The 26,034-nt window shown below is 39.3% G+C and overlaps 1 protein-coding gene across 1 annotated transcript in view; it reads right to left on the reverse strand.

Moving 5' to 3' along the window:
• The window catches only part of rad50 (RAD50 homolog, double strand break repair protein), a 45,869-nt gene extending 23,885 nt beyond the window's left edge, over positions 1-21,984 (reverse strand). The window contains exons 1-21 of the mRNA XM_061740791.1: positions 21,937-21,984; positions 20,483-20,620; positions 20,007-20,090; positions 19,598-19,749; positions 19,298-19,483; positions 18,624-18,828; positions 18,342-18,470; positions 17,142-17,307; positions 15,924-15,982; positions 15,620-15,754; positions 14,237-14,443; positions 12,770-12,952; positions 12,083-12,240; positions 11,795-11,970; positions 10,589-10,826; positions 4,939-5,128; positions 3,606-3,732; positions 2,010-2,203; positions 1,650-1,760; positions 878-970; positions 603-716 (exon numbers count right to left, since the gene is read on the reverse strand). Coding sequence (XP_061596775.1) covers positions 603-716; positions 878-970; positions 1,650-1,760; positions 2,010-2,203; positions 3,606-3,732; positions 4,939-5,128; positions 10,589-10,826; positions 11,795-11,970; positions 12,083-12,240; positions 12,770-12,952; positions 14,237-14,443; positions 15,620-15,754; positions 15,924-15,982; positions 17,142-17,307; positions 18,342-18,470; positions 18,624-18,828; positions 19,298-19,483; positions 19,598-19,749; positions 20,007-20,090; positions 20,483-20,611 — 3,036 coding nt within the window. The 5' untranslated portion in view covers positions 20,612-20,620; positions 21,937-21,984. The remainder of the gene's footprint in view (positions 1-602; positions 717-877; positions 971-1,649; positions 1,761-2,009; positions 2,204-3,605; positions 3,733-4,938; positions 5,129-10,588; positions 10,827-11,794; positions 11,971-12,082; positions 12,241-12,769; positions 12,953-14,236; positions 14,444-15,619; positions 15,755-15,923; positions 15,983-17,141; positions 17,308-18,341; positions 18,471-18,623; positions 18,829-19,297; positions 19,484-19,597; positions 19,750-20,006; positions 20,091-20,482; positions 20,621-21,936) is intronic.
• Positions 21,985-26,034: the final 4,050 nt, after the last annotated feature.

A 26,034-nucleotide genomic window follows, 5' to 3' on the forward strand; every position in this document is an offset into this window, starting at 1 on the left:
GCATTATTAGTTTGTCATCACTTTTGTGTAGTTATACTTTTTGTTTTTGTATGTTAATCTTGTGTTGTTTATAACACATGAAATTTTAATAACTTCAGTGGAGGCTTCAAATAAGCCCATTGGGTTTTTTGCCTCTTCCTGCACCTATAGTATTTATATTTGATATTTCCTGTATATTTTTAAAACTGTGCAAAACAAACTAAACTAAAGTTCACTCTCACTCATTTGACATAATTTGGATGGGTAAATTATTCACAAAAATGAATAGTAAATGGAAAATAAATTGAGTCTAAAGAATAAATATACATTCTTTAAATTATTATTGTTTTCCATTTACAATTTCACAGACCCCCTGCAAAACCGCCACAGACCACCAGAGGGCCGCGGCCCACCGGCTGACAATCCCTGCTCTAATGCATGCAGAACAGCAGCCATCATGACCGGGCTGGCTACTGGGTCTAGTGGAGCCGGCCCAGGTTCCACTCCCTGCCTGGGACCCCTCGCTGCAGGTCTGCCCTTAAATCCCTGCCAAAGCTACTTTAAATTCAACTGCAAGTATCAAAAGATGCAAAGACTGGAAACGATGACTCAGGACCCCGTACCTTTTGAGTGTCAATGTCTTGACGAATGTTGCCAATCTCCTTATTGATCTTCTCTTTCAGTTTCTCAGCTTCATGGAGCTGAGTGTTGGTTTCTTGAAGCTCAGACTCTTTTTGCTGCAGCAATAGGAAACAGTCGTTTAATACATTCAAAAATGAACAAGTCACATAAAGTATAGAGAAGATTTTACTACTAATATTAAGGGACACAGCAAAATTGTATTCAAAAGGAAAATTACAAATGTGATAAATGATGGTAAAAGCAGCATACAGATTACCTCTTTGTATTCATCTTTGCCTTCATTGATGTATTTAGTGATATCTCGCTCTAATGTGGTTATCACCTTCACTCTCTCTTTGATGGCGTTGATCTGTCATTCAAGCACATTTAAATTGGTAGTTTTCAAAACCATGATTCACAGTGGAATAAGTAGAATAAATACAAAAACAGAAAATAAAGTTGGAACAGTATAGGTGTGCTTCTACTCAGGATGACAAACTGGAATATGACACTGTGTGAGAAATTACTATTTCTTTAATATGGAGCCACAGGAAGAGATGTTTTTCTGTTAATGAATTAAGCAAAATTAAATCAAAACTATTCATTACAGAAGAATGCCATCCATTTTCTATACCCACTTAATCCTGTACAGGGTCAAGGGGGTCGTATAAATACTTCAGTACATAGTATTCATGTTGGGCTTTCCTTCTTTGATGCAAACCTGTATACATTTATGTGATTTACTGTCTCAGGGACATTTAGGTCATTTCAGCGCTCACAACACTCTCTTAGCGCTAACGTTCCACTGCATCATTTATATTTTTGTTGTGAGTGTTGGAGCCCTGAAGCACAACAGTGGATGTATATTAACAAATGAAACAAAAACACAGACATCCCCTGGGCTCATACTGTCTGTAAAAGAAATAAAAGTCAAAGTAATGACTTATTTTTGGTTTAATTGCATTATCCATATCAACGCAACTTTACTTTTAATTACTTTAGGGATATAATAGGTACCACTAAACAGGACAAGTGGAGTATGCATCTACCTTCTCCTGCCCTTCTTCCTGCTTCTGTCTTCTGCGCTCCAGCAGCTCTTGTTTCTCCTGCTGCAACTTCTCCAGAGCAGCAGACAGAGGAGCCAGCTGCTCCTTGGCCTCCTAATTGAACCCAAAGCGAAGAAAAGACGTAAACAACATGTCATTAATAGAAAACATAAATTTTTACCATTTTAATTGCAAACATAAATACACTGGGAAAGTTAAACTTTAAACAGGAAAACAAGAATTAAAAGTAGTGATCACAATTCTGAAAATAAATATATTGGATCATTTTATTATGTATAACAACATAGTGAAAAACGCAAGTGTTTATCCATTTGAACAAGAAAAATATAATAAAAATAGCACCCTTATGTCCCTGGTCAGGGCCTGGATCTCCGTGGTGAACTCCACACACTGCTCCTCCAGCTGCTGCTGCTTCTGCATGTCGCTGCTCAGCTGCAGCTTCTCCGCCCTCGTCTCATTCACCGCACTTTTCAGCATCTGGATCTGGTCCTGCTGGTCCTGAATTAGTTTACGTTTCAGCTCCATCTTGCTGGAAGCTGAAAGGACACAAAGGAATAAAGGTCACAAAAATAAAATCTTTATTAAAAAAAAGAAAGGAAGAATTCTAGTTCAATAGTCAGCATTTCTGCAGACATAACTGTTGAAGCTTGTTGGGGAGTAACCGAGCACCAACCGTCTAACATCCGGACCGACGCTCATGCAGAACTAAAATATGTTGCAGTTCCTCCACTGACCACTAGAGTTTGGGTGCAAAAGTGTGTAAATCTTTACTGTTCAACTTTATAGCAGAAATGTTCAACTTTCTGCTCTAAAGTGTGCTCTAATGTTCAACTTTAGAGCAGAAATAAACATATTTACTGGGCCGCTGTGTGGCACAGTGGTTTAAACAAGCGGCTCATGCAATGAGGCTACAGTCCTCCTGCAGCGGTCGCTGGTTCCAGTCCTGGCCTGCGGCCCTTGGCTGCACGTCGTCCCCATTCTCTCCCTCTACTCCCTTCCTGTCTACAACTTGAATAAAGGCCCCTATAGCCACAAAATCTTAAAAAAAATAAAGTAAATAAACAAACATATTTACATCCTGGTTCAACCCAAAGCAACCACCCGTTCGTATCAACCCATCGTTGGCTAAAAGCAACTCTAATTTTTTTCACGTGACCTAGCGCTTCATCCATTACAGGCTATGAGTGAAACCAAACTATAAGCAAGAGTTGAGTTTGAAACTTCAAAAATCTTAACATTAGTCTGCTTATTCCTTTACACAAGCAGTTTTCACAACAACCTGGGGTGACGGTTCTTCTGGACGACACGGCACTGTTCAAATGCCAGTGGAAGCTGATGGAGTGTACAGGACTGTCTCAGAAAATTTGAATATTGTGATTTTCTGTAATGCAATTACAAAAACAAAAATGTCATACATTCTGGATTCATTACAAATCAACTGAAATATTGCAAGCCTTTTATTATTTTAATATTGCTGATCATGGCTTACAGCTTAAGAAAACTCAAATATCCTATCTCAAAAAATTTGAATATTCTGGGAATCTTAATCTTAAACTGTAAGCCATAATCAGCAATATTAAAATAATAAAAGGCTTGCAATATTTCAGTTGATTTGTAATAAATCCAGAATGTATGACATTTTTGTTTTTTTAAATTGCATTACAGAAAATAAAGAACTTTATCACAATATTGTGTTTTGATCTGTTTTGTGACTTCCACATACTTGCACAGTGCAGTCCCCTGAACTCACCTGCCGTCGCATCAGTCGTGCATCATTAGAATTTATTACTGCCCCCGCAAATCCCAGTAAAATCATTGTGATTGAAAATAATATTGAAAGTTAATTAAAATACCCCACTGCTGCTGCAGCAACTCTGCCACATCAAAAACATACAAAAAAAAAGCCACGGATGTTTCCTCTAAATGATAACATCTTACTGGTGTCGAGCTTGTGCTGAGTTTCTTGTTTCTCTTGACTGACTTGCTGGATGGTTCGGGTCAGGTCAACTCCCTGGAGTTTAGCTGCCTGCTGAGCTATTTTCCTCTCCACCTCTTTAAGGTCCATCTGAAAAGAAAAGATACAATGAAAAAAGACAGACGTGAGAGAAAGAAACATTTAAATAACAACTAAAATCTATATTAAATTAGTGAAGTGCAGAAAAAAAAATGATAAAAATGATATGTCAAGGACATAGAAAAATGAATGAAGTCTGAGAATATTAACAATCTGGATGGTGACAAAAGGTTTACAGGAGAAAGGGCCAATCCCAATGTTCACCCTACTCACTACCACTAGCCCTCAAAATGAAGCCACAAAGGGTAGGGCTTTGTAATGTTCCCTAGGGATTGGGACACCACTTGCTACCTCACTGCATGGTTTACGTTCGGGTACGTAAGTGACTGCGTAGTTACGTTTGCACATACGTCACACCATATCAGGAAGCTGAGAGCTAAAAGCTGTTTTAATTTCAGCTGTACCGCTGTTAATATGCCACTTTATTAAGTTTCAATATTTTTTCAGGCGTAAAAGTAACCGTTAAGATCCCCAACCTGGGCTCAGTTTATCCAAATAACGCCTGTTAAGAAATTTGATCCGATGTTTTCGGGATGAGAAGATCCGCCGGCGATTTATGGCTCTGCGTTAAATCAACGCAGAGCCCGCGGCGTAGGGTACGCGGCGACCCGCGCCGTCGATTTAACGCGGAACCATAAATCAGCCTTTATTCTGGCGAAATCTGAAGATACAAGGGCAAGCGAGTGATTATGTACATTCACTGAGTGAATATTATGAAAGTAAAATATATTTTTCTCGCTAGAAATGTAATCAAAACGCATTTTTATGCAGAAACTAACTCAAAATATTGATTTTATTCAATAAAAATTAGAAATGTCCGCCATGTTTTTTTGTTTGATTCAGTCTGCAAATGATGACGTAAAGCATTCTGGGAAATTTCCTCTAGCCCTCGGTCAGTGAGTCAGCATCTGAAATCCCTCGCTCTGAAGGGCTAGATTCATACTCCCTACCCCTCGTTATGCCCACTAGCCCTAGGTGAAAAGAGGAATTGGGACACCACTACCCTCACGGGAACGCGCAAAATGTAGGGGTAGGGCTGAAAAGTAGGACTAGGGGGGGGATTGGGACTGGCCCAAAAAGAAGTGATATAAAGAAGTGGAAACTAATAGGCAGGTAAGGTAGGTGCTGTGTCTGTCAGCAGCCGTGTGCACAGGAGGGGGCTCAGGTGTTCAGAAAGCATGGACGGGACGTGGGTACCAGGTATCTGTCCATAAGAGATATGTCCTGCAGACAGGCTTTGGCTGTTTCCTCCTCAGACATCAGAGTGGCCAGCAGAGCCTCCTGCTCCTCCACATCAGCTTTCAGCCTCTCAATCTCTCTGTTCACAGTCTGTAGACGGTTCCTCAACTCGGGTAACTCCTTTTCCCGAAGATGTACGACGGACTGCCTGGAAAAAACATGAAACGAAAATAATAGACAAACTGTAAAACAGAGGATTGGGCACGTTGAAATGTATTCAAAAACTTGTTTTCAGTTTTTTTGATACATAATTTATACTTTGAGACAAAAACCTTTTTTTTCATAGGATATTTTCACATGAAAGTTCAATCTATTTCTTTTTTTTCCCATAAAAGTAAACCAACCTTGTGTTCACACTTAAAAGAGCTACCACAGAGTAAGCAGTTGACACTAGCTGTCTCTATTTGGACAGAACAAATCAGAGCTCAAGTACTCTGTAACTTATAAGCCTCGACAGACTAAGGCCCCGTTTACACGGGTCAAAACGGAGGCGTTTTCATGCGTTTTGGCCGTTCGTTTACACCAAAACGGAGGTCAAAGCCCCCAAAAACTATCATTTCTGAAAACTCCGGCCAAAGTGGAGATTTTCAAAAACTCCGTCTTCACGTTTGCGTCTAAACAGACAAAACGGAGGAAAACAGAGATTTACGTCACATTATGCGACAGAAACGTCACCAGCAGTGTCATGAGTGCGACCTGTGTTTACAATTTGTTTGGCCACCGTCAATATTTTATTTTATTTTACCTGTTTTAAATTCTCCCAGACTCTCGTTCCGTCTTGGAAGTAAAGCCTGAATTATGGTCCCGCGTTAAATCGACGCAGAGCCTACGGCGTAGGGTACGCGGCGATGCGCCGTAGGCTACGCCGTCGATTTTACGCGGAACCATAAATCTGCCTTTATTCACCCGCCCGAGACTCGCCTTTTATTCGCCCCACCAACCGCCCGTGCGCTCTTAAAATAAACTCCTAAAAGAACTCCTAGACAAGGCGGCAAGAAGAAAATAGAAGCAGGTCTAACGTCCGACCAAAGTGGGGAAAAAAACGAACAAAATAACGGCGTGTGGTGACGCAATCAAACAGCGAACAGGTGGAGTGAGCGGCGTGTTCGTGGTGTTAAAGCAGCAAACATGTCAGATCATTACTGGGATGTGGGGGAAAAGCAGAGGACACGAGAAATGATCAAATAGGTACCAGATCTTGTTGGATCCGGCACAAATTAAGCCCTAATAAGATTAAGATAAGATGATAAGATGATAATTCTTATTATATCTTATTATTTTATCAGAACCTTCCAGCTCCCTGGCGATCTCCCTCCAGCAGTTGCCACTTTATTGAGGTTCTTGTATTGAAATGACTGTTTCCTACAGCGCTTTCAACTTTTTTTTCAACTTTCAACCGGCTTTCAAAGCGAGCAACAGGAAGAAAATAAAATAGAAGCAGGGCGTGCGACAAAAGTCAAGCTCAAAACGGCGCCGCGTCGCTCGCAACCAGTGTAGACAGTGCAAATAAAAAATAAAGCTCGCTCGCTCGCATGCAGTGTGGACATGGTGTAACGCGGAACCATAAATCAGCCTTAACTGGAAGTTACACGTGTCATTTGTTGATGTTTTTTCCAGGATTCTGATTGGCTGGCATGATGTTACCAGCGTTTTCATGCGAGTCCGTGTAAACGAGGATATTTTTGAAAACGGAGTGGGAAAAATATCCGTTTTTGTAAATACCCGGCTACGTGTAAACGTGGCCTAAAGCTTCAGTACTAAACTTGTAGACAACCTTTCGCAGCAACACATCATACTATTACAGCAAGCCTAGTGTGTATAATCACACTCTGAAGCTGACACTATAGTTGCCGGTCCTATCCTGGTAAAGCCACCGTTAAATGACCACCAGTAAAATCAACTAGTGTATCATCTTTTGCTATTATTGTCTGGGTTTGGTCCCACACATATAATGTTAGAGGTGCCCTCCTCGTTGCTAAAAGATGGTAGCCAGAAAGCCACTTTAAGACAGATAAATGTTTCTCTACTTAGTTTAGCTTTCAAAATAGAAATCATTTCACGTTTAAAAAGGTACATTGAATCTGGGAAGAATGTTTACAATATATCATGAGATCTTGCCAATTTATCTTTTCACATGAAAAGCTGTTTAACCAACAAAGGTGTAGGAGGAGCAATACATCCTTACGACATTTAGCGGATGACACCAGCCACGACTCTCTATATTAAAACCATTCAAAAGTTATGGCAGAAAGTAGGAACTATCAAATATGAACCAATCAGATGAAGGGGGGTCGCGCTTTTTGGCATCTAGCGTCGCCACGGTAACGCTTTTGACTGACAAAAGTAATGCCCATCGTCGCAGGATCTAGACATTTACACATCTACACATTTTGATGTATAACACACCTGGGTGCACGTTACGTTTCGGGCCGTATTAACTGCCGAAGAAATGGCATAAATTTGGCCAAATTTAAACGATTAATTCAAAATGGCCGACTTCCTGTTGGGTTTCGGCCATGGCTCCAAGAGAATTTTCTTTAAGTTGCGACATGATACAGGTGTGTACCGATTTTCCTGCATGTACGTCAATCCCTATTGTGGGGCTTGAGGCACAAAGTTTTCTAGGGAGCGCTGTTGAGCCATTAGGCCACGCCCATTAATGCAAACCATTAAATATCACATTTTTCACCAGAGGATAACAAAAAAAACAAAAACAAAAATTCCTAGATACAATAGGGCCTTCGCAGTGTCAGTGCTCGGGCCCTTATTAAGCAACATACAAATGGTAAATTAGGTAGTGACGTCAATTACAGACTTTGCGTGACTTTAAGGTCAGCCATCTTTCTTTACTGAGGAGTTGGCAACGCTGCATCCACCACTTTAAAATCATTTCTGTGGAGAATTGTGAGTCCAGTGAATATAAAAAATGTGGGAGGAGACAGGAGACATACTGTAGTTACTTAGCCTCAAGTCCTGCCAGAAAATGCAGACATGCTCGTCTTCTTGAAAAGTAGCATGACCATCGCCGTTTCTCAATATACGGTACGTTGGTGTTTAAATGCAGCTGAAACATTGTTCCAACGGCCAGGACACAAATGAACAAGAACAGATGAAATGCCTGGATGTGTTTTTATCAGGGATGCATCCAGTGGAGACTTATGTAGATCTGAGATCTACAAGATATCCCAGAATGGATTTTGTGGCAAAACGGGAAAGTAATAGAGACGAGGAGTAAATATTATAAATTGATTTTTGTTCGACAGAATCCAGTTTTAAGATATTTTGCGAAAATATAGTTATGATAACTTTCATAACTTAACCTCCTGGTAAAGTTATAAAGACAGAGCGTATTTTAAAAGTTTTTTTTCTTTCCACTTCTACCAAGCTTTATTTATATCGCGGGTGGCATACAAAAGTATACAAATCCATTAAAAACAGTAATGGCTATAAAAGATTATAAAGGGAGCAATACATGGCCCATTCTCAGTTGTTATAGTGTTAACGATGCTTTTATTCATTGCCATTATTTTACCTGTATCAGGAAGTGAATAAATGTAATTTAAAACTGTATGCTAGCCAATTTGCCTGGTTTTAAGATGATTGTACTGTACTTTTATTCATTCGTTTTATTCTATTCTATTTTTGCACTGTATCTGTCTTTCTTGTGATATGGCATGCATGCTGTATTTGTGTTTATGTCTATTGTGCATTTTTTTATTTTATTAAAAAAAAAAAAAAGTATTAACATCTGGCGAAGGGACTGCCGATGAAAATTAGCCTTTCGGCTTACTCGGGTACATTTACTTTCTGCAAGGAAACGTTGATCAATGTACACTGTCCCTTTTAAAAAATAAAGAATTATTATTATTATTATTATTATAACCAATTAAACTGGAGACGTTCCGTGTCCAGGTCAATGCATGTTAGCTCAGATCTGACGCTGCTGTTCCAGTTGCAGAAAGAGAAAAATGGGCCGTACGGCTCTGCAGCTGCACCTTGTTGGGGAAAAGTTTTGCAGTATTTGTTTGTATTTTATACAAGAAAAAAAAAAGTTATAGGAGTCGATTTTCACATTGTGGAAAAGAGGTACTTTCACAAAAGTCTGTGGTAGTTAATGCATGGTTATTTACATATTTGCAGTTATAAAACGTTTCTAAATAACCTTGCACGGTTTCGACAGCCTTACAAATAAAAGGCTTTTTTGTCACATTTATTTCAAGTCTGACATTTTCTTCAAGATAATGGAAAAGTTTTGTCCCATCTTGTTAACTCCATTTTATCGTCTTGTGAGGTAAGTGTTTCATCACACCCCTAATGTTTATCATCAAAAAAAGAGATAAAAAAAATCTTAATTCCTTTCCTAATAAAGAATAGTGTGCCAACACAGATTCCATCTCATAAAATATCTGAGCACTGTCAAAAGATGACAGCTGTAATATACATGAAAACATTTTAATGCAAGTCTTTAACAAGTATGACGTTTAGCATTTGAATCAAAATTAATAAATTAACTTTGAATATACTTTTTTTTTCTCCAAATATTTCTTCAACGTTTAAAAAGTGCACCTATAAAAAGCAACGATCAGGTCACTGCAAAACTATGGAGAGAACGGCAGATAAAACCTAGATTATACAAGGAGCTCCATCTAGTGGAACCGACTTCACAAACACCTACAACCTGACTGGAGACACAAACACAAAACTAACACACTCCTCCTGCCAGTTCATCTGATAACATCAATTAGCATTATTTGATTGATGTTAAAAATATTTATAATTTACAAATGTCCATCTTTTGTTCGCTCTCTTTTATAAATCCAAATAACAACCAATTCCACTGCACAGAAAAGTCTGATTACTGATTTTACATATAATTATCAAAAGAGCAGATTTATTTTCATGAATCAAATTCTGCATAACAATATTATGCTTCAAAGCCACGCAGGACTAAACTGCTTTATCCTTTCACCAACGCCCTCCTGCTTGAACAAACACGGCCAATGAAAACTGGGCATCTATTTTTAGAGTGGCTTTTAGAGATGCTTTGCTGTTTGTCATAACTGGCTGACTGAACAATAACATCCGTTTCTTTCTCCTCTGCTGTTACGCATTATATCTAAAATGGCTCTGCACTGAATAATTAGATGGTGTAGATCAACAACTGCAATAATTGTGAATGTGAGGTTGGTATTTGAACACATTCAACATTGTTTTCACTTCTCAACTTGAATTTCCACAGAACCATTACATTAGTTTTAATGTACAATGTTATAAACTTCTGCCTAAATATTTGTAGATTAAGAGGCAAAACTGCCACTATTTATTTATTCCCTTCAACTTCTTTTTTTTATATTTTATGTCACTGGAACCACAACAGCTTCATAATCTGCAGTAGAAACGTCATCTTTACAAGCACAGATTTAATAATTGGTGAAAAAATGGTCACTAACAAAACTAGACAGAAAATCTGCCATTGTAGAAATAAATATAGGACCAGTGCATATTCTTGGATTTGCAAAGGTGTATAAATTGCTGATAAATGATAATGATTTTCTTGCTTTGTGGCCCCAGCTGCCATTGTTAGAGTTTAGAGACTGGAGCATCGTACCTTACAGGTCTGAGAGCCATCATATCATCTTTCTTCCTCTCCTTCCTTTTCAGGTCCTGCTCTGTGTTTTTCAGTTTGTCCGGCACCAGGCGGAGTTTAGACTGCATGTCGCTGATCACTTCCTGGAGGTCAGATTCGGAGGGAAAGGTCCGCTGGCACACGGGGCAGCAGGGCTCCCTCTCCTCCGTCAGCTGACTGATGAACTGAGTGTACACGGCCGTGGCTCCTGCTAACATGGCTGCACAGCAAAAACAGAAGAGGAATCCATGACCATTACTAGTTAGGGCCATAAAATGCACACGCTTTTAACCAAAACTGTCCTGTTAATGAGTACTTCACATCACTTGGCTGGGTCTTCAGTTTGTTTGTTTGAATATTATTTATAACTCCAAGTCAGCGTCTACCTGTCACATTAAATGCTAAGTCCTTTGTTCAAGTCCTTTGTTTCAGAAACTTTATATTCTCAACATTTATAACATCAATATTTATCAGACATGTGTTTTTATTTATAAGGTCTTAAAGGAGGAAAGCATTCCTGCTCACCTCAAAGACTATTTCACTACAAACTCTCAGGTCCAGACTTATGCAACCCGTCCAGCGTTAGATCTGCATCCTCCAAAATGTGTTACAACCAGGGGTAAATATGCACTACGGTACCGGGGGGTCAAACTATGGAATACATATTCCCATTTAGCAAAAACATGCTTCTCTGTACAAGGTTTTAAAGGATGTCTGAAACACCACTTCATTTTTGTTTTGTAAATGGAACTGCTCTGGCATAAGTAATGGATGTACTGACACATTTTATCGTCTTGTGTAATCTCCTTGAAATTATTTTTTGTTTGTGTTCTTTTGGTTTGTTATTTAGTCGTTTATTTTTTGTTTGTTTCTTAATTATTAAATTGTACTCTTTATCGTTATTCATATAGCCGATCATTTTTCTCTTTTGTAAATTCTTTTGTAATTTTCATTTATTTCTATCATCTATAGATTTCTAATTGCTCATTTGTATATTTTGTTCTTATAAGTATGATATTCAATTTTATGTTAACTATAGGTGGAGGTACCTGATAAGCTCTTTGAGTTTTCGCCTCTTCCTGCACTTTAATTTGTAAAGTTGTTACTTTTATTTGTGTAAATTTTAACTGTGCAAATAAATAAATCTAAATCTAAGTAACTTCTCAATCTTGATTTCTAACAATGTACCTCTCTGTTTTGATATCTTCTCCAGATCCTCCTGTAGTTTGCCCAGGTCCTGTTCCAGATCTTGACTGCCACAAACGTTGAAGAACTTCTCTTCATCTTCAGTTAACTGCTGCTCCTTCTTACGCAGCTCGGCAGCGGTATGGCTCCTGTTCTGCTCAGCTGACGCCAAATCCTTACTGACATTTATGAAAACAAAAACATAATAGTGGTCAGTGCCAAAGACGGGGAATTGATAAAGCATCTTTTCTCCACTGACTGCTTGTTTTAATGTAAATACTTCTTACTAACTTGATTTTTGCAAGCCTGTCTCTAGTGCTGTTGATCTCCTTAGACTTGGAATAGATCCAATCTTCCAGCTCCCTCTTGTTGGGAAAGTGACCCAAGAGGGACACGAGATCCTCCCCGTGACGAGACTTGATCTTCCGTACCTGCTCCTCCTTCTCTGACTGCAGGAATGATGGATGGAAGGAAGGACAGCCAAGAGTGAATAGACACAAGAGAAAGCAGAAGGATATGATGCAACATTAGATTACAAGGGTAGTTCAGTTTCACACTGCAAAAACTCAAAATCTTAACAAGAATATGTGTCTTATTTCTAGTTAAAATGTCTCATTTTTAGTAAAAGAAAATCTCATTACACTGAAAACAAGACTCATCACTGGAAAAAAACAATAATTTTCACCTGTTTCAAGTAGATTTTCACTTAAAATAAATAGAAAAATCTGCCAGTGGAACAAGATTTTTTTGCTTGTAATAAGAAGATAAATCTTGTCCCACTGGCAGATTTTTCTACTTATTTCAAGTGAAAATTGTCAAATAAGTTATTTTTCTGGTGATGACTCTTGTTTTAAGTGTAATGAGATTTTTTGACAAAAAAATGACATTTTAACTAGAAATAAGACAAATATTCCTGGTTAGATTTTGAGTTTTTGCAGTGCAATACTGGCTCTACTCTCAGATGAGATCATTTCATACCTTATCTTTCTTCAACATGTCCATTTGTGTGCGTGCGGTGGTGTGTGTGTTGAGAGTCTGCATCTCTTGGTCAAGTTGTCTCTGTGTGCGGTCGAGTTTAGCCTTTTCTCTCTGGAGCTCCTCCACCTCGGCCTTCAGCTCCTCCACGTTGGAGCTGTGAACAGCACTCTGCAGCTCACGCTCCTGTCGACGACAAATTAAAACCCCACTAAATCATTATTGTTGTGGTTAGAACACATGAGCAGGAAACATTGTGCTCACTAATGGCGCTTTTCCACTAGTACTTACTCAGCCCGACTCCACTCGCCTTTGCGCTTTTCCACTGGGGCAGCAGTCGGCAAGCCTCTTTAGAGCCGCCCTAGTGGCTCCTGGAGCTTTTTCAAAAATGTTTGACCTTTTTTTTCCTTCTTGTTTTCCTTTTTTCTTCTTTTTTTCCTTTTTTCTCTTTTTTTCTTCCTTTTTCCCTTTCCTTTTTAATCTTGACATTTCAACTTTTTTTATCGACATTTCGACTTTTTTCCTCAACATTTTGACTTTTTTCTCGAGATTGTACTTCGACATTAATCTCGAAATTTAAACTTTTTTATCGACATTTCGACTTTTTTTCTCGAAGTGCATAATGAAAAAAAACATCTTCCCCCGGTTATAACAAATATAGATTCATCCAGCATGTGTTGTCTTCATTCTAAGGCTTATACAAGACTTTTCATTTTTTGCGGCACCAGACATATTTGTTTTTTGTGTTTTTGGTCCAATATGGCTCTAAAACATTTTGGGTTGCCGACCCCTGCACTAGGGGTCTAACGTGCCGAGTAGATACTTTTCTGTAACTATTCTGCCGAGTTTCTAAGTTGCTGAGTCGGATGTATCTGACATCATCGCACTACAGGCCACCGATTGGTCGGGGGGGTTGGAGTCAGACGTCTAAGTCAGGATGTGACAGAGAAAGAGCGACTTTGACGGATTCTTGAAAAGTCTGTTTCATGATCCAACTCTGAGGTGCAGATGTTCATAAACCTGGTGCTGAGGAGAGAATTAAAAAGGGATCTAGACGGAGATAAGGAACGACCAGATCTACCAGGAACTCTGTCTCTTCATAGCTGCTCACGGCTCCAGCTGACTTTTCAGCAGCAGAGACAAACTAACAAAAAATTTATAAGCGTCGCCGCTTGAAGCTTCTCTCACTTTAATTTTTAACTTGATATCAAACACAAGCCACAGACCCAGCAGCACATCTATCATGTCCTCCAGGTTCTACATCCTTAGTGTTGTTGTCTTCTTCCTTTAGATCACACAATCAAATACGTCACAGCAGCTTCACAGGTGCTGAATTGTAGTGGAAAAGAAACCAGGCCAAGTTGAGATGAGCAGAGCCGAGTAGGTACTACTGGAAAAGTGCCATATGAGGCGTGTGGTACACTGGTACACTTAAATCAGGTGTACCCAGCCTTAAGAGTGTGTGCTCACCGCTTTAGCCAACTCATTTTCCAGTTCTTGCAGGCGACTAGATGAACCCTCGAGCCTCTGCAGGTCTGCCCTGATGTTCCTCAGCTCCTGCTGCTTCTTCCCCTGCAGGTCTCGCTTCAGCTCCACCGTCCTCTCCAGCCCCGTCTTCTTATCCCTCATCTCGTCAATAGAGTTCTGTTTCTGTTGTTCCTTTTCCTGAAGATCTGTCTGTATGGAGAAAATCAATGGAGAAATAAAGCATTAGGAATATGAAATGCATGAATAATGTGAATGGTTTCATGAATGGCTCCACTGAACCGCTGTCTCTGTCCATCACATCTTTGAATTACAATGACAGAAACTCAGATGTGCCTTGGGTTCGCCAGTGTAACCCAATGCTGCGATCCCAACGGAAAAATAGGACGAACTAGAAAATGTCAGGAAATTTTGATATGGGCATGCCCTACTGCCCATTCGACCCCTCTTGCTGCTTTGGTTTGGGGCTGTAGTGTTTGTGTTCGGGGTGGTTCTATGTCAGTTTGAGGTGTTTACGGTTGTATTGCATTCATTCCTGTGCTCCCAATAGTTATTAATGGGTCGCGCTTTTTGGAATCTAGCATGTAAACACCAAACGGAATATCCCCATCAAACGGAACATTAATTTGTTTTCTGCTCATGTTCTGTTCACAAGGAATCCTGGTCTTTTGAGTCCAGGAAGTTCTTATAAACACGGAGAAACACAAGACCAGGAGGAGACTAATCACTTCATAAATGTAATGAAGGATTTGAACATTTCTGCATTTGTAGACGGTAGAAAGTACCGGGATAGAAGATTTACAAGAAGGTGAGAGAAAAGTTGCGCGAAGCAGCATTTGTTTTGAATTTGGATACAGGAAGAAGAAGCAGAAATGACGGGAATTGTGTCATGATGTTCTCTCGCTGGTTTGATCCAGATATCCCAAATGATTAATTACCATGTAAACGTAATATTCCCAATGTTTCAGTAACCGGAATATTAGCAGTAACCTGAATTTTGACTGCATGTAAACGTAGTCAGTGAGAACTCACAAGCGCTAAAATGCAGGCACCAAGCAGCTTTTAAAAACAGCAAACTCTGAGACGTTTCACTCCAGGGAACAAAAAAACCATACATCATCAAATACTGGCTCGCTGCAGCATCAGTGGGTAGGAACTATTTATTATTTTGAAGGCGAAATTGTGTAATTATTACTATTAATATATTATTAAATGTGCATCACTAATAGTTCATTCAAAAAAGTAATAATAGTAATAACTTGTAAAGTATGTCCAGTTACACCAAAAAAACTAGCTATTTATTTCAGGTATGTATACATATCTTCATTTCAGGAGTAAAATTAAAGGTTCAAACAGAACAATTCTTACCAGAATCTGAGTAAGTGTCTGTTTTTCCTGCTCCAGTCTCTGTGTGACGTGACGGTTAAAGCTCTCGAGCTGCAGGGAGGTGAAGGGCGGCCGGTCGTAACCCTCCATCTCCAGATACGTGGACAGAGAGCGCACCTGGGAGACAAAGTGGACTTGAATTAAACTAAATGGAGTTTTTATTTCGTATATAAAGAATAACACTGACTTGTTTTAAAGATTCCACAAAAACTAAGTAAATACTCCAATGTAGGCAACAAGTGTGCTTTCAGTCTGCCATTACAAATGTGTTGATCTTTGTTTTCACCTGAGTGTCACGATTCTTGATGGTCTGATTCTGCCGATCAGATTCCAACTGCAGACGTCCTGAGGGAAAAATACAGTTTCATCTTGTGATTATTCAAAAAACATTTTCTATTTGTTTGTTTTTTTTAAGAACAACCTCCAAGGCTAAAATATTGCAAGTTCAAATCAACTTTTGATGTTCTTCCAAAGTGGTTGTCACACAAATAAAATGAGAATCAAACATGTTCAGTCTTCTTTGACCTCCTAACACCAACCTCCTGTAATGGACCATACCATACCAACCACCACTTAGTAATAATAATAATTAAAGCTGCAAGCAGCGATGAACGGGCCCTCCACCCTTGTGCACGTTCAGGCTGCAGTGGAAGCTTGTATGACTTGATGTAGATTCTTCAGACCTGGACATTTAGTGGATGAAACCACCCATGATTCTCTATGTAAAAACCATTCAAAAGTTATGGTAGAAAAAAGGGACTATCAAATATGGACCAATCAGATGAAGTGGGGGCACGCTTTTTGGCGTCTATCGTCGCCACGGTAATGCTTTTGACTGAGAAAAGTAATGTACGCCATCGCAGGATGGAGACGCACATTTTGATGTATAACACACCTGGGTGCACGTTACGGTTCGGGCCGTATTAACGGACGAAGAAATGGCATAAATTGCACCAGAATTACACGATTAATTCAAAATGTTCAAAATGGCCGACTTCCTGTTGGGTTTCGGCCATGGCCAAGAGACTTTTCTTTAAGTTGCGACATGATACAGGTGTGTACCGGTTTTCGTGCATGTACGTCAAACCGTATTGTGGGGCTTGAGGCACAAAGTTTTCTAGGGGGCGCTGTTGAGCCGTTAGGCCACGCCCATTAATGCAAACCATGAAATATCACATTTTTCGCCAGGCCTGGCTTGGTGCAAAATTTGGTGACTTTTGGGGCACGTTTAGGGGGAAAAAAAAGGCCCTCCTTTCGTCAGAAGAAGGAAAATAAAAATAACGAAAAAATTCCTACAGATACAATAGGGCCCTGTTAGTGCTCGGGCCCTAATAATTATTATTATAATAATCCCGTGTCTACGTACTGAAATATTGACATTGATGAGATACTATCATAAATCTACAGAACATTTGGCAACGCCATGTCCCCCATCTCCTGTGACACTACAGATTTCATCTACTAAATGATTAAAATGTACAATTGATAATTTGCATCTTTGTACCTTGTTCTACCAGGAGCTCTGCTTTGACTCTGTTGAGTCTCTGACACTCTCGGCCAGCTTTCTCCAGCTCTTTCTGGCAGTCCGTCAGCCTCCGCTCTTTCTCTCTCACCGTCTTCTGGTGGTTCTGGTAAACCTCCTGGAGCTCCTCATCCGAACCTTGGAACACCTGCCACACAGAGCCGACAGGCTCAGAATAGCTTACATTCACTTTAATATTCTTTAAAATACTAACGTTTTGTGATCATCTCACCTAAATCAAAATGTTTGTTACCTGAAAACACATTTGATAAATGTAGCCCTCACTGATGACAGTTTGGACAGGACTCCACTCATGCTGCTGCAGAGCATGGAGATTTAACTTTAGCTCAGCCGGCTCTAATAAAGAACATTTCCTGCTCTGTCAACATGTGACACTTTGTCAAGCCATGTCCACAAGTTTCAATAAAACATTTTGCACATGCTGTTATTGTGGACGTTGTTGACAAGAAGCATTTATGAACCCTAGACAGAGTGATTGCATCTGAGTTTGTATCCATGTGTCCTACCCAGAGTTCACCTGTGTGTGACGTCGTCACCTCAGTGGTTTCCAGACTACAGGACTGTCTCAGAAAATTAGAATATTGTGATAAAGTTCTTTATTTTCTGTAATGCAATTAAAAAAACAAAAATGTCATACATTCTGGATTCATTACAAATCAACAGAAATATTGCAAGCCTTTTATTATTTTAATATTGCTGATTATGTCTTACGGTTTAAGATTAAGTTTTCTTAAGCTGTAAGCCATGATCCGCAATATCAAAATAATAAAAGGCTTGCAATATTTCAGTTGATTTGTAATGAATCCAGAATGTATGACATTTTTGCATTACAGAAAATAAAGGACTTTATCACAATATTCAAATTTTCTGAGACAATCCTGTACAAACACAATACACCTGTAAGTGGTTGAAACCCTCAGATTTCAAACACTCTCCAAAAACTTTTTAAGTGATTTTTACTTCATATATTTTTCTTCAATAATTTACACAACAATAAAGTTTCTCTTTGGAGCTTAATTAAATATTATTCAGTGAACTTAAATTAAATTCTTCCATCCATTTCTTTTCTAAACCTGCCTTTTCTTATTCAGACTTATGACTCAGGGGTCCGGATCCTAGATTTTTATACATTTTTTTTATAAATATTTGCAACTACATTACCTGTTCCATTGTTTCCTCCAGTTCTTTGTTGTCCTCCTCCATTTGTTTCTTCCTGCTTTCTAATGCCTTTATGTCATTGTCTATTTTCATCACTTTTCCAAGCTTCGTGTCAATATCCATCAGTCGATTCTGAAAGATATTCAGAAGAAAATAAACACGAGGGACTAACGATAAACCTCTGACATGGCTCAGCTTAACACTTCATCAGTTCGGTCTTCCTCCATGTTAGTTACAATTGATTCATTTTGCCATCGTAAACACAATTATCCATCATCAACTCACCTCCAGCGGATCGATCTGGCTCTCGATCTGCTGCACGTTGTTTTTTGACGTCATCAGCTGAGCCTCCTTCGTGGACAGAGTCTCTCTGATCTGCTGAGCCTTTTCCTTGTTCTGTTTCAGGTAGCGCAGCTCCACCTGGCATTCCTTCACCGTCTGACTACGTTTGAGTCGCAGCTGACGCATCGTCTCCAGAGCTTTGATATACCTGGAAGAAAAAATGTATTAAGATTTAGGTTTGAATTTAAAAATTTTTTTTATTTAGATTCAGTTTTGAATTAAATTAATTTTACATACAGGACTGTCTCAGAAAATTAGAATATTGTGATAAAGTCCTTTATTTTCTGTAATGCAAAAATGTCATACATTCTGGATTCATTACAAATCAACTGAAATATTGCAAGCCTTTTATTATTTTAATATTGCTGATCATGGCTTACAGCTTAAGAAAACTCAAATATCCTATCTCAAAAAATTAGAATATTCTGGGAATCTTAATCTTAAACTGTAAGCCATAATCAGCAATATTAAAATAATAAAAGGCTTGCAATATTTCAGTTGATTTGTAATGCATTACAGAAAATAAAGAACTTTATCACAATATTCTAATTTTCTGAGACAGTCCTGTAGAGTGGTGTTTTTATATTCATAAAATCAGATAAATATGAACGATTTACTTAGTTGCAGCAAAGATGGAGTCAAATTTTTCTTTGAGTGCTTTGCCCTCGCTGAGTGGCCAGTTAGACTCTTCTTGGTGACAGAAGATGACGTGATTCAGCACCGGCTTCGATACGCCCAACGAGGAAATCATCTCCCGGTCCATATCGCCACATTTGGAGGGCAAGCTCACTTTCTGACCGTCTCTGGATAAATTAGAAAAGGAGTTACATATGGACAGAGGCACAACGGAGCCTCGATATACAATGCCCAGTATTTGCATTCTTAACATGAAACATTATACTTTATTCTTGGCTTACTTCATTCTGCTAATAACCTGCTCTAAACTTTTGAAAGAGTAGTTCTTCGCCTTCTGAGTGCAGGACATGGAGCGCTGGACTGTGACTTTCTCTCCATTAACGTCTGTGAATAAGAGGCGAATCTGAGCTCGCACATCCGTCTCATGGGCATCCTGCAATAGGACATGATCATTTTCAGAGGTTTAAAAGTGAATGAATAACGTCAGTGACCATTATCTCACAACGGTTTAAGGCTGAGCCTAGGGTGAAATTACATGCAACATGACTTAAAAAGTTTTATTACAGCCATGACGCACTAGTTAATCATGTTAAACAATGACTGCAATCTGCAAAGGTTGTTGTGAAACTAATAGATACCCAGAAAAAAGCAGTTAAAATGTAATGCAACATTCAAATATTTATGACTAACCTTTGGATCATGTACAAAAGCAGCTCCTTTAGCTCCAGGGGGAAGTTCTCCTGATGTTGCATACTTAAGGCATTCAATAATAGTCTGAAAAAGTAAACCAAATTGCAAAAGAAAGAATACAAGAGAGTAGCATTTATTATTATAGAATATTTCCATTCAGTGTTCACCTACAAGATATTAAAGTGCCAAGTAATTTTTAATACAGACAGTTTAATTTGTGCCTCATAGTTTAAGTGCAAATTGCAGGCTGTGATATTGGGAGTAGATGTGTTTGATGCTCAAGGTATTTCAAATTCAGAAGTCAAAGTAGACAATGTGAACATTACTGTATTTTCTCAAAGTGTAAATCAGCTCAGAGAACACACGTGTGTGCATGTTTTTTCATAATCTTAGAACTTTTTATTACATTGAAGTCAATATTGCCATTAACCTGCAAATTCCACTTATATTTGGCTCTCGTGAGGATGTTTCCATACCGTTTTCCCTGCTCCGTTAGGTCCAACTAGAACAGTTAGAGGATTGAAGAAGGAGATGACTTGTTTGTCTTTATCCTCAACCCCAAAGCTCCTCACCCCCAGAATGCTCATCTTGTCTATCTTCGACATTTTTGCTTTCTGAAAGAGAAAAGTAGAAGAAAGCACTAGTCAGGTCAAAAGCAAACATGATATTACAATTCACTTCAGTATGAGATCAGCCCAAGGATAGGCCAGCAACAGAGAAGGGCTGCTGTTTCAAACTCACAAAGTCCCTTTAATGGTGTCTTTTCAGAGTATCTGCTTTAGCCTCGTTGAAAACGTAAACAGCTGCACAAATTCCGTGTAAACTGCATTTGCACCATGTTCTTCGGGAGTATTTGTGGTCGTGCGCAGTACTCGAGTTGTAAAAAAAAAAATCAGGGGGGATGGTGGATTTGATCATATGGGGACAGACAATTTGTGCTGATTACAAATAATATAATATATTACAAATAATAGCAGTGACCAAAACACCTGCAGAAATACTGCAGGAATGACATAGCAGCAGTTAAATGCAGCCTTCTGTAAGCTTTAAATATCCACTGGGCTTACATCAAATACATCAAAACACAACAATAAAAAACACTTTTCTGAACTTTTCTGAACACTTCACAGGATAAGTAACATGGATCACTGCAAAAACTCAAAATCTATTTCTAGTTAAAATGTCTCATTTTAGTAAAAAAAAAATCTCATTACACTTAAAACAAGACTCATCACTGGAAAAAAACAACAATTTTCACCTGTTTCAAGTAGATTTTCACTTGAAATAAGTAGAAAAATCAGCAAAAAGATTTTTTTGCTTGTAATAAAAAGATAAATCTTGTTCCACTGGCAGATTTTTCTACTTATTTCAAGTGAAAATTTACTTGAAACAGGTGAAAATTGTCAAATAAGTTATTTTTCTGGTGTTATTTTTCTGGTGATGACTCTAAATGTTGAAATAGCAGTAAAACCACATTCATTGATGAAATGACATAAGGGATGGAAAGGGGGGATGAAAGTCGTCGATTTAACGCGGAACCATAAATCAGGCTCATACCTCCCCTGTTGTGTAGCTCTGTCTAGAAATGAAACTGGTTTAATTGCACTGTAAATATTGTCTGGTCATTTTCTAAACTGCCTGAAGCACCGAGGAAATTACTACAGGGCTGCCCTTTCCCGAAGACTGCACATGTGGATCAAATATTCACGTTTTAAACGTGTGTCCACTGTAATGATGCATCTATGAAGAGCTGAAAGTTGTGTTTACGTTTTCAACCAACGTGCTAGCTAATGATCACGTTGGGCTATCATGCTACGTAGCGGTGTTTATTCGTCAAACTACTGCTCGACGGAATGAACTGCTGGGTAATTAAGATGAATTAGCTGTCTGCAGCTCCACGTGTGCAGTAAAGTGAAGTGAAGTTACTCACCGGGAACTCGCTGCTCCGGTCTGACTAGTGACGGTCCAGGTTTCCCGCGGCTGGGGGGAAGTGACGTAGGCAGCCGTCACTTCCGGTGTGGGAGACAATTTTTTCTTTTCAAAAAATTCATTAATTATTATGTACTTAATGGATCTATTATTTCAATCAACCAATCAGTCAATCAATCTTTTTATTTAGACCAAGGTCCATTAAAAAAGACAAACAAACATACAACAATATTTAAAAAAGACAGTCATACCAGTGTTTCCACATAGCAGACTGGTATCTTACAGGACTGGGTTGGTTAACGTCATAATAATGGCATTACAAGAGCTATTAAATCGACATATGAATTTGAACATCAATCGCCTCAAAAGAGCATGAAAAGTGATAACTTGTACTTTACAAAACAGTTCACTTGCACTAGACCATCTTGGTTTCCCAAGCAAAATACGCAGACAATCGTTGTACGCAACCCTTAATTTATGGATGCTGGCCTTCTTAAATGTAATCCATAAGGGTGCAGTATAAAAAAGGGTACAGTAAGCCCTAAAAAGACCCACTTTCACCCTCTCTGAACACCAGGAAAATCTTCTGGTCAACAAATTAGCCTGCATATACAATTTATATTTATTTATTTAAGTTTATATAAATTAAATAAATGTATATTTATTTAATTTATATAAAGAGGTATGTTTTAACAACACTAAATCCATCGAGGAGGCTTTTAGACTTGTAGTCAAGACTGCCTAAACCGAGACTACTACCAAGACCAAAAAAACCTAGTAATTTCATCATCTTGCGTGAGTTGTAGAACATCAGCACCATCCTGGTTCAGATAGTTTCCATATGAGCTTGTATTCAACTGCAGCTCAATAACACAGAGAAGTGGATGATGATGTTGAAATCACTAGAAATGTTTTCATCAATCAGCTGAGACCAAACATATATGTTGACATGACGAATCCCAAAGTATCTACCAGAATAACCAGCACCAACACCCAACACCCCCCTCCACCTCAGAAAAGTAATGAATGGTAAATGTGACTGATTTAAATTGGACTTAATTTGTAGATGAAACGTGAATTTTAAATATTAAAGATACACACAATTATCGACTTGAACTTGCATTATTTACCATTATAGTAATCAGATTACACCGTATATCAGCATCACTGAAATAGACCTGATGCTTCAATCACAACGATATGCAAATATTATTCAAAGGCCAATGATGCTATATATTTATTCAAACAAGGCCGTTATAAACACAATACTGTAATGAAATACAGACACATGCAGATGCACCAAAACATTAAATCAAATGCAAAATACAAATAGTTTACAAAACTATACATTAACAAGAGGAAGAACTGATCCCCAGATTCTGTCACCTTGGTGTGGCAACGGCATCTCAATTATCCGAGTCTGAGACCTGGCGAGACCAAGACCAAGACCACAAAAAAGTGGTCTTGAGACCGATTTTGAGACCAAGACCGGTCTGGAGAACTACAAGTCTACAGGCTTCTATTTCTGTCAGGCTCTATCACATTTTCCCATCATTTAATGAGGTGAGTATTTTCCTGCTTTATCAATTTCCCTTTTCATGTTATCTTTAGAACAAAACTAGTTTACTGTTACAACATTTTCCCTTTGTTAACCTTAGTTGTAGCTAATACAAATATTCAGATTCACGCATTCTCTTTACGAGAAAATAAATTGCTTAAGTAGAAATACAAGCAGTTCCTCTAAACTCTGCAGATTTGGTAGAGGTCTGTTGCAATGAGGTCATGTATGCACACATTAAAAACATTAGATATCAAGGATCTATCTGCATTAAGTATGTTAAACTTTATGGCTATTAATGATCTCTGTGAATACATTTTAAAGCCATCCATTTGGAGTTTTTATATAGTTGAATTCAGAGGTCCCTGGTGGTGTGAGATCTCTTGAACCTTTTGGTCATTCTGAAATGATGACAAACAGGGTTATCTCATATCAAAGTGCATACTACAATCTGATACTGTTGGTGTGTAGCCTGGTGGATGCAGGTGTACCTGCTTTTCACTTGAGACAAAACAAACATTTGCACATTTCAGAACTGATGCCAGAGTATAAACATTGGCTGACACTCATGTAAAAAGATCTGCCACAAGAGGACAGTGTTTTCCTGTGAAGAGATGAGAGCTGCCAAACCTAAAATCTCATCATTTTCCTCTCCTTTCATTGCTTGTAACCCCTTTGTATTGCCACTGCTGCGTCAGTGCTCGACTATTCTTACCCCTAGGATCTCCTCTGTTAAGAGAGAAGAAACCTAATCCATAACGTTTTCCACATCCTTTCTTGATGATCCAGAACACTACTGTATGTCTCAGTCTCTGCACAAAATGCTCAGTCGCCTCAGCCTTTTTTATTTTATATTTTGAATTAGTCACTCTTCTGTAAGATCCTTAAATAGCTTTCACCTAGTCAGGCTCAGTGTGCAGGTGCTATTTACTCATTTCCAAACACCATGAATACATTCTCACATTTTGCACTTTGGTGCACAGATGTCACCACTTACATGCATGGACCTACAATTATTCTCCTCTTGCTACAAATCCATCCATTATCTACACCTGCTTATTCCTATCTCTGATCAGAGGGGTCTGTTGGAGCCTGTCCCATCTCTCTTGGGTTGAAAGGCAGGGGTACACTCAGAACAGGTTGCCAGCCCATCACAGCACCACTTACAGACAAACAACCACACACACTTACTCCTACGGGGAATTTAGAAAAGACAAATTAACCCGACAACCATGTTTTTGGACCTTGGGAGGAAGCCAGAGCATCTGCAGAAAACCCACGCAAACATGGTGAGATCATGCAAACTCCACACAGAAAGGCCCCTTGCTGGTATCTGAACCAGTAACCACAGATGAGATGCCCCCAAGGACAAAACTCAACACTGCCACTGGACCTGACAACATCTGCGGACGGACCCTGAAGTACTGTGCTGAGCAGCTGGGGGAGGTGTTCCAGCAGCTGTTCCAGACCTCCATGAACTGCAGCACAGTGCCTCAGAAATGGAAACTTTCCAAAATCATTCCCATTCCCAAGAAGGGCCCCACCAAAGTTTTAAACGACCTGAAGCCGGTGGCCTTGACCTCTCTGGTAATGAAAGCGATGGAGAGAGGATTGTCAAAAACTCTATCACACAGTATGTTGAGCCCTTGATGGATCTGCTGCAGTTCGCATACAGGGCCGGCCGGGGAGTGGACGACGCCAAGATATTTATCTTGGAGACCATCCACACACATCTGGTCACCCCCAACACCATCGCCAGGCTCCTGTTTGCAGACTTCTCTTCTGCTTCCAACACCATGCAGCCACACATCCTTGCAGAGAAGTTAATAACCCGCTTCAATCTGGATTACCAGCTCACCATGTGGATTATTGACTTTTTAACCAACCGGTCACAGAGGAGCTTGTTAATGGCTCCTTTTCCAACATTGTCCACACCTCCACCTGCTCCCCACAGGGCTGTGTCCTATCGCCTCTGCTTTACATCCTTTACACCGATGACTGCAGGTCCACTCAGCCAAATTGTCATCTGGTAAAATTTGCAGATGACACAGTCCTGCTCTCTCTGCTCTCTGCCCCCAACCTACACCACAGCTCTGTTCTTCAGGACTTTATCAACTGGTGTGAGGGTGCTTGTCTCCAGCTGAACTCAACTTAGACCAAAGAGCTGATTATAACATCCTCCAGCAAGCAGAGACAACTGGCAGAGGCCGTCACTACCACCATCCGGGGGGAGCCGGTGGAGGTGGTGGAGGAGTACAGATACTTGGGCACAATCTTCGATGGCCTCCTGAAGTTTTCCTCTAACATTGAGGAGATCATTAGGAAGTGTCATTAGAGACAATATCTGCTCAGGAAGTTGACATAATTTGGTGTGAACAAAGACATTCTCCTGACCTTCTACCACGCATTCATTGAGAGTATCGTAATATTCTCATTCATCTCCTGGTTTAATTCCATCACCCTGCAAGATCGGTCACGCCTACTCAGCATCACCAAAGTCTGCTCTAAAATCATTGGACACCCTGTTAGAGCTCTGTCTGC

This window comes from Cololabis saira, chromosome 14 (assembly GCF_033807715.1).
Source record: "Cololabis saira isolate AMF1-May2022 chromosome 14, fColSai1.1, whole genome shotgun sequence".
Classification (NCBI taxonomy): domain Eukaryota; kingdom Metazoa; phylum Chordata; class Actinopteri; order Beloniformes; family Belonidae; genus Cololabis; species Cololabis saira.